The sequence below is a fragment of the Symphalangus syndactylus genome, chromosome 7 (genome assembly GCF_028878055.3).
Source record: "Symphalangus syndactylus isolate Jambi chromosome 7, NHGRI_mSymSyn1-v2.1_pri, whole genome shotgun sequence".
Classification (NCBI taxonomy): Eukaryota; Metazoa; Chordata; class Mammalia; order Primates; family Hylobatidae; genus Symphalangus; species Symphalangus syndactylus.
Genome location: NC_072429.2, coordinates 11,165,044 through 11,181,524, shown reverse-complemented (window position 1 = coordinate 11,181,524; position 16,481 = coordinate 11,165,044). Strand labels below are relative to the sequence as shown.

Sequence of the window (16,481 nt, the reverse complement as noted above, 5' to 3'; positions counted from 1 at the left end):
GACCTTCAGAACTTGCTCTGGGAGCCTGATTCAGATGAATTTCCTCATCTCTACAGTGGGATAATGATACCTGTTTAATTGTACAAACCCCAGAGTCTCGGGGCTCAACCTGAGAAGGTCCATTTCTGTAGTATGTGGCTTATGAACACTGGTGTTCAGCAGCTGACCTTGATTTAGTAATTTAGACTTTGAGCACATAAAATGCCAAGGGGTGTGCCTGATACCAAGGAAACACCTAAGAAATGTCGCTGTAATTATTTTCAGATTGAAAGGATTTTAGATTTGAAAACCTGTAGAGAAACTTTCTACTTTGGCCTTGATTTTCTTTGAGTGCTGCGAGAAAAAAAAATATAGTCCAACATTTACTTTTTATGATTCTCTAGGGGTAGAAATGAAAAGCTTTCTGTAACTACTAGTGTCCTTAGGTCAAGGCCCTCAGAGAGCGTGTGGTTTTACATTTGGGAAACCAATCCTCTTTGGTTTCACTGTATTTTAAAATAGCTTCTCACTCTGCTTTGTTGTTTACACGTTGTTTGTATGTTTGGCTTCTTGAGGTCTCTGGCTCCTCAGTTTTTCCTTGGCTCGTAACATAGTATCCTCACTGATCCCAGCATGCCCCTGTTTTGCTTATTTTTATTTTACTTATACTAATAATATAATTAATATCCACAAATTCAGTGCCCAATGAGGCAGGAGAAGCGCTAGAACCCAGTAGGCAGAGGCTGTGGTGAGCCAAGATCACGCTACTACATTCCAGCCTGGGCAACAGGGCGAGATTCCGTCTCAAAAAAAAAATATATATATATATATATATATCCAATAAGTTACATCTTATAGGCTCCTCCCAACCTGTGTCCCTGCCTCCCCTGCAGATTTAACCACTATGCTGAATTTCATGCTCTTGGCAGTTTATATTTGTGTATATATCTTTGTCTTAGGAACTTTTTAGACAAGGGTGTCACACTGTCATAAGATGTATAGTCTTCTAGTACTTGTTCTTTTTATTCAGTATCAGAACTAAGATTCATCTACATTATTGCATGTACCTATAGTCCATTCATTGCTATTGTTGTATAATAGTGCATTGTATGAATGCACCACAGTTTCCCGTCTCCTATGTGAACAAGTGATAATGAAAACATTCTTTATTAACATTTTTGAGAAGTAGCAAATGTGTTGCTTTGAGAGATATTTATAGCTTTAAATGTTTATATTGTGAAGAATAGGTGAAAATCAATGCACTAAAAGTCCCAACTTAAAAAAAAAAAGCACAAAAGAATAAACATCAGAAAAGAAGGAAGGAAGGAGATTAAGATCAGAAATCAATAAAATAAATAACAGAGTAGAGGATCAACAAAGTGAAAACTTGGTTCTTTGAAAATAGAAACAAAATAGACAGTTGTCTGGTGAGATTAATCAAAACACAAAGAAAGAGAAAAGCACAAATAATATGAATGAAAAAGAGGTATAACTGTAGATTCAGCAGTGATTAAAAATAATATCAACATTATACCAACAGATTTGAAAACAGGCAAAATAGACAAATTTCTGGAAAAAATATTAGCAAAGCTGAAAAATTAGAAAGTCAGAATAGGCCAGATAGTCATTAAGGAAGCTGAAGCAGCATTTAATCTTCCTCCTACAAAGAAAACACAAGAAACAGGTAGTTTTACAGGTAAGTTTCTCCCAACTGTCAAGAAACAGATTATTCCAATTTTAAACAAACTCTCCTGGAAGATAAAAAAGAGAATACTCCCCATCATCCACCAAGGTTTGAATAACTTTAATTCCAAGATCAGACTTGGGCCTTTAACATACATTCATAGTAATTACAGCTACTTAGGGATCAATGGCAAAACAGAAAGACCAAGAGGTGGCGTAACAGGGCTTTGGGATCAAGAAAGATCTGCCTTCAACATCCCAGTTGCACCTCAGGTTTCCTTATCTGTGCAATTATAATACTGGACTTCTAGAGTTTTCATAAGGATTAAAATGCATAATGTCTGGCCCAGCAAATGAGCAATAAGTCATAGCCATTATCATTACCATCATCAGTGTCATCATCATCATTTAAAATTACTCAAAGGCCCATTACACAAACAATAGCCATCGTGGGATTTTTTTTCCTACCTTTTTTCTGTATTCGTAATTTTTAATATTTGTTTTGCATATTTTAAATATAAACTTATATCCTGACTTTTAACCTTACAGTCTATCACACGTCAACTATATTAATCAATTTTTTGATTGCTTTTTAGAGATAGGGTCTCACTCTCTTGCCCAGGCTGGAGTGCAGTGGCACAGTCATAGCTCACTACAGCCTTGAACTTCTGGGCTCAAGCAATCCTCATGCCTCAGCATCCTAAGTAGCTGGGGCCACAGGCATACACCAACACACCTGTCTTATTTTTTATTTTTATAGATAGAAAAATTTGGGTCTCACTAGGTTGCCCAGGCTGGTCTCAAACTCCTGGCCTCAAGAAATCCTCCTGCTTCAGCCTCACAAAGCTCTGAGATTACAGGTGTGAGCCACTGCACCCAGCCTCAGATATTTTTTTTAAACTAATTACATATCAAAATATTAGCAGTTTTTCTGGTAGGTATTCTGGACAATTTTTCTTTATACTTTAATGAGTGTCAGTTTCTCTTAAAGAAGAAGCTTTAATATATATACACCCATAATACCTTCAAATACATTTTTAATCACTTAAAGACTAACAGTGGTTATCTCTCAGTGGGATTATGAATGTTTTGGGGGGTTTTTTTGTACATTTTAGTATTTTCTGAAATTTTTTTAATAAGCATGTATTATATACAGTAAACGAAAGCACATTAATGTAGGCAAATTATCAGTGTTATTTCACTGACTGCATATCTCTTTTTTTATCAATGGTGAACATTGCAATGATTGATATGTTTTTCTTAGGAAGTGGCATTGCCACAAATGGTTTTTCCAACACCAGCAGGGTCTGAGAGTGTCATCACCATACACTCTTGCCAGCAATAAGAGATTTCACCTTTTAATAATATGAGAGGGAAAAGTTGGGTGTTGGATTCTCCAATGCATTTCTTTCATTATGAGTGACATTTTTCTGAAAGGAACATGATCTCGTTTTCTAGCTGCATGAAGCATTTCTCCAACAAGACCCACTGTACCAGTCCTGGGATCTCCACACCTGTGCCTTCTCCCTGCTCTTTCTAGGTCCTGATTCTCACCTCTGTCTGTGTAATAACCCTGTCATTTCTCCCTTATCCCAGTTCCATGTCTGTGACAAGCTTGGAGGCCGAGTTGCAAGCTAAGATCCAAGAGAGCCACCCTGAATTGCGACGTGTGTACTTTAATAAGGGACTGTAAAGCAGGGAGGAGACCTCTGCAGCTCATTCTGCCACTGCAAAGCTGGTGTAGCCTTGCTGGTGAGAAAAATCCTGTTCACCCTGGGTTCTCCCAGTTACAGAAACCTTTTAAAGATCCACATTAGCCTTTTAGAATAAAGCTGCTACTTTAACAGAGCACCTGGCGTGGGCCAAGTGCCTGATACTTCCTTACATGGAATCATGTTATGATTTATAGAAATACCCTTCTTGTAGCTTTTATAGTCATTGTTTTTCAAAGACAATATACCAGCCCTCACCCCGAGTTTTAAAAAAAGCACTGGTAGACATAGAATAGGTGCTCAGTATATGGTCAGTAAATGTTCTATTGATTATCAATCCGTGAAAAGAGAAATCTGTTGAAAATACTGAATTTTCATCTCACTCCTATTGCAAATCAAGGAGATCTCAGCAGTGAACTGGGAAAATACAAAAGCTCTGGGCTAATCTATAAAAACTTACCCCAAAATGTTAAGAGCAGTTTGCTTCTAGTTTGGGGACTGTGCTGGCCCAATGAAGGTGATGAAGTTTTTGTATTTGGAGGGTAAAAGCTCCTTCACACCCCTTCCAAAAGTCAGTCACAGACCTCTGCAACATGCCTTCCCCGCTGGGTCATTATATACATTCAGATTGTGGGTGGATTGCCTTGGTTGACTTTTAATTTACTGTTTCATGTTCTTATAAAGATGATAATCTTACCTTGCAGTTATTGACTTTATATTCAGTTATTTACATCAAATAATGAAATAACTGAAATGTACAAATGTCAAATTTTGGAAGTATATTCAATACCAATGCTGTATGAGTGGGCTGAATCCAGTTCATTGGTTTTTTGGTAAGAAGTGAGACTACAGTTCCAGCTACCTACATGTCTTTTCTTGTCATCCTTATAGATCTCTTTGGCTTTCAAAGATACAGCGATAATGTGTATATGAATCAGTCACAGTGAATTTTACTTGAATATTGTATGTTGCATTCCACTTCATTTGAAAATAATGAAACCATGTACCACTGTTTACATCATCTGTAGTGATTTCACAGATAATATATTTAATATAACAGATTATGTTTCAAGTCTGTAGATGTTTAACGTCATAGACAGTCGGCCCTCTGTATCCGTGAGCTCTACATCTGTGAATTCAACCAAGTTTGGATGGAAAATATTTTTTAAAAAGATAAAAAATAGCCGGGCGCGGTGGCTCACGCTTGTAATCCCAGCACTTTGGGAGGCCGAGGCGGGCGGATCACGAGGTCAGGAGATCGAGACCACGGTGAAACCCCGTCTCTACTAAAAATACAAAAAATTAGCCAGGCGTGGTGGCGGGTGCCTGTAGTCCCAGCTACTTGGAGAGGCTGAGGCAGGAGAATGGCGTGAACCCGGGAGGCAGAGCTTGCAGTGAGCTGAGATCGCGCCACTGCACTCCAGCCTGGGTGACAGAGCGAGACTCCGTCTCAAAAAAAAAAAAAAAAAAAAAAGATTAAAAAATATACATAACAATGAAAAATAATACAAATTTAAAAACCAATACAGTATAACAACTATTTACATAGTGCTTACATTGTATTAGGTGTTATAAGCAATCTAGAGATGATTTAGCAAGTATACAGGAGGATGTGCCTAGGTTATATGCAAATACTGTGCCATTTTATATCAGGAACTTGAGCATCTGCAGATATTGGTATCGGAGGGCGGTCCTGGAACCAAGCACCCACGGATACTGAGGGGTGACGTTTCATGAAGTGTAGATCATTGTAGTCAGAGATTGTAAGTGAAAAAAATATAGAAACTATTTAGTTTTGGCAGATTTTTTTTCTGACAATGTGACCAGACTGAATTTCCTCATAAAGAAAAAATGGCCTGCCTTGTGTCTGTGTTTCTCTTTTCTCTGAAAGGATTAATAGATCTGAAGCTTTGGGCCACTCGGAGCCTTCCTTGATGCCGCCAGAATCTTCTCATTTAGATTTTCTGTCTTAAACCATTGGAAGCAAAACGGTTTTCCCGTGACATTCTGGCCTTGGACAGATTCTGTTGTCCTCGACGCGTCTCTTTATAAAGTGGTAAAAGCCTGAAATTCAGGGCAGATCTCCATGAGATGCTGAAGGGCTCTTTTCATAAGAAGCTAAGGCACTGCTGCCTGCCCCAGGTGTCCCGCTCCTCTCAGAGTCCTCCCCCTTCCAGGTAATCTGTAGTTCCGTTTCAGAATGTTAACCTCCAGTGAAGAACTAATGACAAACTAACCAAAATTTTACACACTCCGGTTATGTGTGTTAAAGGTTATAAAAGGAATGGCCGGGTGCAGTGGCTCACCCCTGTAATCTCAGCACTTTAGGAGGCCGAGGCGGGTGGATCACCTGAGGTCAGGAGTTTGAGACCAGCCTGGCCAACATGGAGAAACCCCGTCTCTACTAAAAATGCAAAAAATTAGCCAGGCTTGGTGGCGCATGCCTGTAATCCCAGCTACTTGGGAGGCTGAGGCAGGAGAATGGCTTGAACCCGGGAGGTGGAGGTTGCAGTGAGCGGAGATTGCACTATTGCACTCCAGCCTGGGCAACAAAAGCACAACTCCATCTCAAAAAAAAAAAAAAAAAAAAAAAAAAGATTATAAAAGGGATGATGAACATGGAGCTGCATCTTTTTAAACGTTGTTTTTTGATGCTTCAGACTCTTAATGCTTTTATATAAAGCTATCAACTGTGTATGTTAATCACGGTTTATAACAAAGAACAAATAAACCAAGATTGGCAATCTTTGCCGATCTTTTAGAAATACCTTTTCTGTAGAAAAAAATCCACATGAAGTGCAATAAGCTTGTAAAGCTAAGTAGTTATTAATATTTCTATTAACATGATATAAAGGATTATGATTGTAAGTGTTTACTGACTGGCAGTTTTTATTTCAGTATTAGCACAGCGTCTTGCCAGTGTTGGAGGCCATGTATTATTTCAGTTCAACTGGATGAAATGTTAAATAAACTCACAATGAAAATAAATTCTCTCTTTTATTTGTACATAAAGGATAAAGCAGTTTATATGTTACAATTGATGGTACTTTTCATTCAAATTTAATACCTACAGTACCATCAGCAACTCCTGATGAAAAGATATTTTTGTATTATGCCTTTAACAAGAAATATATTTCTATTTTGGGCTACCAGTCTTCCACCTTTTTGAACCTCATATACATAGAGGCACACCCACCCACCCCCCAAACCCCTATGACAGTGTGATTCCAGGAATATTAATGATAGGCGTGGGGGATGGATTTCGGCTTTAAACGTTGATGGCCAACACCACTGCACATGACGGTGATGTAAACTTGCTTCTATCTTATTGATCTGATTCTAACCTGGAACTGGCATTTACTAACAGAGAAAGTCTAAATTAACCTAAGTTTGAGGAGTGCCTTAATAAAAGACTTGATACAGAGCTGAGCATTTTAACTTCCTTGGCCATGTTTCTGCATTTGTTTTGCTACAGTAACTCTGTTGTCACTGAAATTATTTAAATATATGCAAGAGCGTGGGTCTAGAAGTCAGACAGAGCCAGGTCCAATCTTCATGGCTCCTATTTATAAAATACGCTTTTGGGCCAATGACATTCTCTGTGACCTTCAGTTTTGTGGGTTTTGTTTTGACCGTTTGGAGAAATCATTGAATCATAGAGTTGTTATAAAGATTAAATGAGCTAATCCCTGCACAGCAGTCACCATATTGCCTGGCACTTAGTAAACATTCAATGAATGGTTGCCTCTTGTATATTTGCTCTAGAGACAGTGGGTGTGCATTCAAAATGCCAGTATATCATTGCTAAAGGTAAGATTTCAGAACCCTGGCAACTTTGCCAAAGATAGCACGCAACTAAAAATAACAGATTAAGCCGGGCACAGTGGCTCATGCTTGTAATCCCAGCACTTTGGGAGGCCGAGGCAGGCGGATCACGAGGTCAGGAGATCGAGACCACGGTGAAACCCTGTCTCTACTAAAAACACAAAAAATTAGCGGGTGTGGTGGCGGGCGCCTGTAGTCCCAGCTACTCGGAGAGGCTGAGGCAGGAGAATGGCGTGAACCCGGGAGGCGGAGCTTGCAGTGAGCCGAGATCGCGCCACTGCACTCCAGCCTGGGCGACAGAGTGAGACTCCGTCTCAAAAAAAAATAAAAATAACAGATTAAAATGGTCAAGTGGAGACTTCAAATCCATCCCTTAAAAATGTCCAACAATTAAGGTTTTGAGACAGAAGTAGGAAGAGTCTCCACTCAGATGAGAAAACGGGCTTGCATTAGTGAAGTGCATGCGCCAGGCTGCTCCTGGTCACTTGAAAACCAGATCTGACACCTACACCTACAGCCTTGTCCAAAAATGTAGACAACTGGAAGATGCTAATAAAATTGGTTTTTCTTCTGTGTATTCAGAGTTTTACTAAAAGCTGCAGGAAAATAAGATTACATTTGGTGGGATGAAATAAGGCATCACTTAAACCCTAGATAGTCAAAGTGTGGTCCGCAGACCAGAGGCATCCAAACTTGTTAGAAATGCAGATTCTTAGACCAGACCCCACACCTGCTGAGCCAGGATCTGACGGATACCGAGAGCCCCAGGTGATCCCTGAACATGTGGCAGCTTGAGAAGTTCTGGCTACAGCCACATTCCTGGTGTTCCCAGGGGTCAGTGAGCTTCATTGGGTCAACTTGAGGAAAACTTGTGATTTTCCATGAATTTGAATATTTATCCCTCACCAGATTCCAAGAAAACAGGGGAAGGGGTCGTCGTTGACATACTTGGGGGCACAGTAACAATGAGCTCATGATGGCAAGGATTTGGATTTCTGTTCTGTCCATTGCCATATCCCCAGCACCTGGAACAATTGACATTAGCCCAGGGGCCATGTGGTCACTGGGTTCAACCTGGGCTATTTCTAGGAATGTGCAAAGTATACTTACCTCCTATCCAAATGTGGAAAAGAATCCATTTTGTGTTACAAAGAGGTCATCACCAGCATGTGGAAGGAACAGGGAATATGATTTTCTGAGAAGAGGGCTAGAGGGGAAATGACGGAGCAACCATGTTAGAAGCGTTGTTCTGGAATGAGCCCTCTCCTTGCAGAGGACACAGTGCCTCTGAGTTTCTGCAACAGAAGGAAACCAGGGCTGATACATATAGGGGCTTGTTTAATCCTCACTGAACCCATAATATTGCCACTTTCAAAGAAAAGAAATTTGATGCTCAAGGAAGTGGACTGACTTACCCAGTGTCACACCATGGCAGAACCACGATCGTGTGTGTGTGTGTGTGTGTGTGTGTGTGTGTGTGTGTGTGACGGAGCCTCACTCTGTTGCCCAGGCTGGAGTGCACTGGTGCAATCTCGGCTCACTGCAACCTCCACCTCCCAGGTTCAAGTGATTCTCCTGCCTCAGCCTCCCGAGTAGCTGGGACTACAGGTGCCCCGCCACCATGCCCAGCTAATTTTTTGTATTTTTAGTAGAGACAGGGTTTCACCGTGTTAGCCAGGATGGTCTCGATCCCTTGACCTCATCATCTGCCCGCCTCGGCCTCCCAAAGTCCTGGGATTACAGGTGTGAGCCACCACGCCTGGCCCAGAACCACGATCTTAATTTATACCTCCCAAATTCTCATAGCTTCCCCATCAACAGGAATAATTATAACCAGCTTTAGAACAACATTTCACAATCTCCAAAGTGTTCTTTACATACATTCTTCCTTGTAATTCCCCCAAGGGTTCCTCTGAGCATCATCTCCATTCAAAAGGTGGGGAAAGTCTTGAAGCAAGTGAAATCGTTTGCCACAAACCTTACCCGAGATACTCAAAAGACCACGAAGGGTTCTGTTCACATTCACATACACATACATACAAGGTACATAGAACATGTAGAGTTCCAATGAGCACCCAGCCAAGGTCAAAGGTAATTTCCAGGTGGGGCCTCATATTAGAGTCATAGAAGCAATGGTTCTCAAAGTGTGGTCCCTGGGCCAGAGCATTAGCATCACTGGGACCTTAGAAATTCCCATTCTCGGGCGCCTGTAGTCCCAGCTACTTGGAGAGGCTGAGGCAGGAGAATGGCGTGAACCCGGGAGGCGGAGCTTGCAGTGAGCCGAGATCGCGCCACTGCACTCCAGCCTGGGCGACAGAGCGAGACTCCGTCTCAAAAAAAAAAAAAAAAAGAAATTCCCATTCTCGGGCCTATCTTGCACCTACCAAATCAGAAACTCAAGCTGAGACCCAGCCAACTCTTACTAAGCCTTCTGAATGATTCTGATGGACATTCAAACTTGAGAACCATTGGTCAGGGGGATGAATGCTTGGAGTTGGACCTCCCAGGCTTGGATTCAGCTCAGTTCTTCAAATTGAGGTAGGCCAACCTCTCTAAACCCCAGTTTTCTCATCTGTAAAATGAAGATAATACTACTTCCCTCATTGAGTTATTGTGAGGATGCAGTGAGTATTAGCACATAGGCAGCCCTTAACCTGGTACCTGGCACAGTGCACGTCCAATACATTTTAGCTAAATTTAAGATGGATGTGTGATCCCTGGGACAAAGGGCTGACCACATTTTGCTGGTGACCCTATTGGGAAACAGCTACTCTCATGACTGCCGATAAGAGTGCAAATTGCTACAATATCTCTACAAGAGTTTGGCAGTATCTATCAAAAGGTATAAAAGCATAACTCTCTTTTAAGCGGTTTCACTCCTGAAACCTAATCCCACAGATGTATACACTCATGTTCACAGAAGAACAAGGCTACTCCTATGGAAGCCATATGAATGGAGCCTGTTGGGTGGATTTGGAGGAAGGGGAGGTTGGAGGATGTTTTCCAAAGATGGTGAGAAATTTTCTGGCAGAAGAAAATACTAAGTGTATACTACTATGGGGTAATCCAACGTATAAAAATAAATTTTTCTCTGGGCACGGTGGCTCACGCCTGTAATCCCAGTACTTTGGGAGGCCAAGGCAGGAGGATCACAAGGTCAGGAGGTCAAGACCATTTTGACTAACATGGTGAAACCCCCTCTCTACTAAAAATGCATAAAATTAGCCAGGCGTGGTGGCATGCGCCTGTAGTCCCAGCTACTCAGGAGGCTGAGGCAGGATAATTGCTTGAACCTGGGAGGTGGAGGTCGCGGTGAGCCGCGATTGCGCCACTGCACTCCTGCCTGGGCAACAGAGCAAGACTCCGTCTCAAAAAATAAATTTTTATCTTGGGAATTTTTTTAAATTTCTGATTTGAATTCTTGCTAAGTAGATATATATATATATAAAATGATTGACTGTCATAAATATAAACTAAATTGGGAAGGAAGGCTATCTCTACGTGATGAAACTAAAAGTCATTTTTACATTTTCTTTATGCTTTTCTATTTTTGCAGATTTTTTTCTGCTTCTGCACTCAGGACATATCAAATGCTATTTTAAAAATTCTATGTACATTCTAATCTCAATTTTGTAATACATCAATACACATAAAAGACATACAAGAAGAATATACACCAAAATGGTTAACAGTTGGTGTCTCTGAGTTTGCAGGTAATCTTTATTTTATTTACACTTTTCTGATTCCCAGATTTTCTGGAATGCACCTGTATTCATATTATAATCAGAAAACCATCCGGTTCAGGCCTTTGAGTAATGTCATAGCTTGAAGCAACACCCAAGTCTCCAGGCCTCCTCGCAGGGTGGGCAATGATTCCGGCCCAGGTTCCCATGCTGGCAGCCCCGGGACAACTCTCAGCTCTCCCAGCTCGAAAGCCCTGGGGATACTGAGCCAGTCGTGGACCCTTCCCTAGATTCCAGCTCCCTACTGGAAAAGATGGAAACAGCGTGGACCTCAGGAGCCTTGTCAGGCCTGAATCAGGCTCTGATTTCCGAGCCAGGAGAGCGGCGCAGCGCTGAGAGGCGACGCCAGGGCGCAGCATTGTCTGCAAGATCGCGCTGCCGGAGCCGGGCGCTCCCCGCAGTTGCCGGCAGGGGGCCCAGGGCAGCCGCCTGCCGCCCGCGGACTTGCGTCTACCAGGCGAAGTCAGGAAAGAGGTAGAGGGAAGCTACGAGAAAGACATGGTCTCTCCTGCTGCGGCAAGCTGGAAAGATGCCCTGGCTTGGCGTCCCACAGATAGGAGTGGATTCGTCCATTCCGGATGCATTTCTTTAGGGTACATTGTAGCGGGCACCTGGCTGGGGGTGGGAGGAGAGGACACAAAACAAGGGTGGGCCAGCCCCCGTCCTTGCCCTCAGCATCGTCAGCACTGTGACACACAGGTCAGTAACAGCAGGTTCTGCAGGAGCACGGAGGCTGAACCCTGAACCTTGGCGGTGGGAAGGGAGCAGGGAATGGGGAGGGCCTTAGGGGATGAAACCTCAGCCACACCAGGAGGATGAGCAGGACTTCCTCACTGGGAGCAGAAAATGGCAGAAAAAAACCCAGGGCTTCTAGGTAAGGGAGACTGCATAGAAAGACCTGGAGACCAGGGAAAGTGTGGCTGAGTGTAGTGTGCAGGAAGGTCCCACCAGGATGCCAAGTCATGAGGGCCCTGCAGTGCCCACAGAAGCAGCATGGATTTCATCCTAAAAGTTGGGGCTCCTTCGGAAAAGTTTTGTGCAGAGAAGGAGCAGTAGTTAAATCTTAGCTCTGCCACTGTTTCTGTGATATGAGACAAGCCACTTGCCTTCTCTGGCCCTCAGTTTTCTCCTCTGTAAAATGAGTACAATAAAAGGTACCTTACAGTCTTTTTGTGAAGATTAAAAGGGGTAAACAGAGAACCCTGAGTCAATGCCCAGTATGTGTGACTTGCCTTCCTTTGTCCTTTTATTTCTTTTTATTTTTTATATACTTTAAGTTCTAGGGTACATGTGCACAATGTGCAGGTTTGATACATAGGTATACATGTGCCATATTGGTTTGCTGCACCCATCAACTCATCATTTACATTAGGTATTTATCCTAATGCTATCCCTCCCCCAGCCCCCCACCCCCTGACAGGCCTGGGTGTGTGATGTTCCCCGCCCTGTGTCCAGGTGATCTCATTGTTCAGTTCCCACCTATGAGTGAGAACATGCAGTGTTTGGTTTTCTGTCCTTGTGACAGTTTGCTCAGAATGATGGTTTCCAGCTTCATCCATGTCCCTGCAAATGACATGAACTCATCCTTTTTTATTCGTCCTTTTATTTCTCTGCAATAACATTCAGATGGAAAAGACAGATAAGTGAGCCATCTCCAGCACGGCCACAGTGTCAGCCTGGCAAAAATTAGTAGTCCAGGGGAGTCATCTCAGCTGGTTTCCAGGGGCCAGGAAATCATTTTCATCATGTTTGATTGCAATCAAGAACAAGTTCTGCCCTCTTATTCCCGTTAATAATAAAAATGTATCTTAAAAAATGCATCTTATTCTGATTATAAAAATACTATCTCCAGGAAAGATGGTAGCTGAGAGAACAATTAAAAAAAATTAAAAATAGAGAAGAAAATGCCAACTCCATTGAATGCAAAGGACCCAACCTCATGATACAAACTCAAAATAATAATTTTCATACAGAATGTAGGAGTGGGGATTCTGGGACCCACTTCTGGAGTGGAGCAGCATCAGGTGAGTGAGAGAAGGGCTGGGCACTGGGTAGGACATGAGGGGGCAGGTGCAGACACGTGCGAGGAGGACAGGAACCAAGAAGAACATTTTCCTCTGACCTGGTTCCCTCACTGAGGGGTGAGTCACAACAGGAAGTCCAGTGACGATCAAGATCCGATGAGGAGGAAGAAGATACCATTACCGAGAGAGAAGTTGAGGCTGTATTCAGCTTTCCTGGGAAGCCCAGCTACCTGCGCTCCTTTGCAAGACAAAATCTGGGTCATGGGGAATTAACAAAAGAATCCTGGCCGGGCGCGGTGGCTCACGCCTGTAATCCCAGCACTTTGGGAGGCAGAGGCGGGCGGATCACAACGTCAGGAGATCGAGACCATCCTGGCTAATGCGGTGAAACTCCGTCTCTACTAAAAATACAAAAAAATTAGCTGGGCGTAGTGGCGGGCACCTGTAGTCCCAGCTACTCGGGAGGCTGAGGCAGGAGAATGGCGTGAACCTGGGAGGCGGAGCTTGCAGTGAGCCGAGATCGCGCCACTGCACTCCAGCCTGGGAAACAGAGCGAGACTCCGTCTCAAAAAAAAAAAAAGAATCCTAAGCAGCTAAGTTGAACCTCACAATAAAAAGCAGAGAGAGTAAGAAGAGGGGGCAGATGGAGAGGGTCCACAGCAACTGAGAGTGGTGAGTGGGCAAGAGGCAGTTTTGGAGAGAGAGGGTGCAGAGAAAGGCAGCAATGGAAGACGCCATCCTTCAAAGTTGGCTGAGCATGGACAGGACGTGCCCATTTCGGTGTACAGCAAGGCTTCTCATCCCTGGCTTCATTCCAAAATCACCTGCCAAGCATTTCAAAGTATCTGTTGCTCAGGCCCCATCCAAACCTACTATATCTCAATACCCAGAGGAGGCCTGGGAATTGGAATTTTGAGCTCCCCAGGCCGGTCTGAGGTGCAGTCAGGATTGAGAATTGCTGTTCTAGAGATAGAATTGTGCTTTGATGTACTTTAATAACTTTGGGAGTTGATGGATGGTGTTTTTAAATGCATTATACTGATGTCAATGTCCAGCCCTGAGCTAAGAATATTGACATTTATTATCTCATTTAAATCCAGTGTGCCCCTGTTTACAGATAGTGGTGGCTAACATTCATTGAACAGTTATTTTGCCTTAGACAACACCTCAATTAATCTCACAACAACCCTGTGAAATAACTAGTTATCCCCTGCTACACAGATGAAATTATGGCATAGAGCATTTAGGTAACTTGCCCAAGATCCGCCAGCTAAACGGCAGAGGCAGAACTGAGCCTGCACATCTGGCTCTAGGGCCTCCTGGTCAATACACCAACATCTGCCCAGGTTCCCCCTTCGCTTGCCTTTCATCAGAGGGAGGAGCAGGCCAGCCTCTCATCCCAAGGTAACCACAACCAAGACTCCATTCAGACTGGCCTGGGAGAAGGAACCTAAATGAGGCTGAATGCAAGCAGCAGATGTCCCCGCACAGCAATTCATTTGCTACTGGGAACATGGCTCGGCAAAGACTCCAGTATGAATGGAGTTTGCAATTTGAAAGATGATGTGTCTGGAACCCTCCGGCGTGCTGTATTCCGGCGTGCACCTGCCTCCTCCATTCATTCCCATCCCCGCTCCCATCCGGCTCCACCTCAAACTCCTCTTCTTCCCCCTGCCCTCCTTCACACCTCAACCTCTCTGACCTAAAAAACCTGGTTTATTTTTACTATAAAAATAATAGGCCACACGCAGTGGTTCACATCGTAGCACTTTGGGAGGCTGAGGCAGAGGATGGCTTGAGCATAGGAGTTCAAGATAGGGCATAGCAAGACCCTGTCTCTACAAAAAAATTAAAAATTAGCCAGCTGTGGTGGGCAAACCTCCCAAGTAGCTATGGTCCCAGCTACTTGGGAGGCTGGGGCAGGAGGATCACTTAAGCCAAGGAGTTTGAGGCTATAGTGAGCTATGATGGTGCCACTGCACTCCAGCCTGGGTGACAGAGACAGACCCTGTCTCTAAAAAATAAAATTAAAATTAAAATTAATAATACTTTCGCATAAGAATAAGATAGCACAGAAGTATATCCCAACCCTGCATGCCACCATCTCCTGCTGGGTACAATTTCCTGTGTGTTCATCCAGGCCTAGCATAGGCTCATACAAACATTATGCTCATCTGTAAATGTTTTTGCTTTTGAATTGTCTGTAAAAATTAAATCCTGTTATACAAATTATACTACAACCTTATTTTTTTCTCATTAAAAATATGCCATGAACTTTTTTCAAGACAAAATATATTAATCTTTCTCATTTTTAAGAGCTTCATAGAATTCTGATATACTAACTCCTATAATTTATTTATCATTCCCCTATTGATGAACATTTATTTCCACAATTTTGCTACTATACACACACACAAAATGCTGTCATGAGTCCCCTTGTGCATAGCTTTATATTCTCATGCTATTGTTTCTGTAAAAGAGGTTCCTAGAAGTGAGATTAGCTAGTTCATAAGATGTGAGCATGTACATTTCTTTTTTTTTTTTTTTTTTTTTTTGAGATGGAGTCTCACTTCGTCACCCAGGCTGGAGTGCAGTGGCGTGATCTCGGCTCACTGCAACCTCCACCTCCTGGCTTCACGCAATTCTCCTGTCTCAGCCTCCCAAGTAGCTGGGACTATAGGCGCCTGCCACCACACCTGGCTAATATTTTCTATTTTTAGTAGAGATAAGGTTTCACCGTGTTAGCCAGGATGGTCTCAATCTCCTGACCTCGTGATCCGCCCGCCTTGGCCTCCCAAAGTGCTGGGATTACAGGCGTGAGCCACCGCGCCCAGCCTGAGCATGTACATTTTTAATGATAATGATGATGATAATCATCTTGCTAACTGTATTTAGCACTTACTTTGATATGCCAGGCATTATAAGAACATTATATTCATTATCTTATTTAGTCCTTCCAACAGCCCTGTAAGATAGATTTTATTATTATCTTCATTTTCATGCAATAACATTAAGGCCTAGAGAAGTTGGGTTCTTGCTTCAAATAATAGAGCTAATAAATGAACTGTCTACCAAAAAGGCAGTACCAATTTTCACCCTAGCCACAGGGCCATTTCCCCAACAGGATATCATTGTCTTTGTGAGAACGAAAATCTAAAAGTACCTCTTTTTTGGTTTGCTTTCTCACCCCTTGAGGTGAACATCTGTGGCTTCCATGATCACCACCCTCTTTCAGACCATTTTCTCTCCCTATTGGACCAGAGCCTCCGCAGGCTCCTGCTCCCAGACTTTCCCCTTCCAGTCCATCCTCCACACTACCAGAACACTCACACTCTCCCCTAAAGCCCTTTGGTCTCTCGTTGCCACCAGGATAAACTCCTGGCCCCTTGGTCTACTATTTGAGGTCCTCCCTGACCACATCCCTGCCAGCCTGTCAGAGTCACTATCCTTTCCCTGACTCTTCTGTCCTCTTCCCGTCAGTTTTCCAAACCATGACCCTGCACCACTTTCACATC

At 43.0% G+C, this 16,481-nt stretch overlaps 1 protein-coding gene across 4 annotated transcripts in view; it reads left to right on the top strand.

Moving 5' to 3' along the window:
* SFXN1 (sideroflexin 1) overlaps positions 1–5,234 on the top strand; it is a 52,398-nt gene extending 47,164 nt beyond the window's left edge. For all 4 annotated transcript variants that reach the window (XM_063642602.1, XM_055285200.2, XM_063642604.1 and 1 more), the window contains one exon: positions 3,259–5,234. In XM_063642602.1, the coding sequence (XP_063498672.1) occupies positions 3,259–3,355 (97 nt within the window). In that variant the 3' untranslated portion in view covers positions 3,356–5,234. The remainder of the gene's footprint in view (positions 1–3,258) is intronic.
* Positions 5,235–16,481: the final 11,247 nt, after the last annotated feature.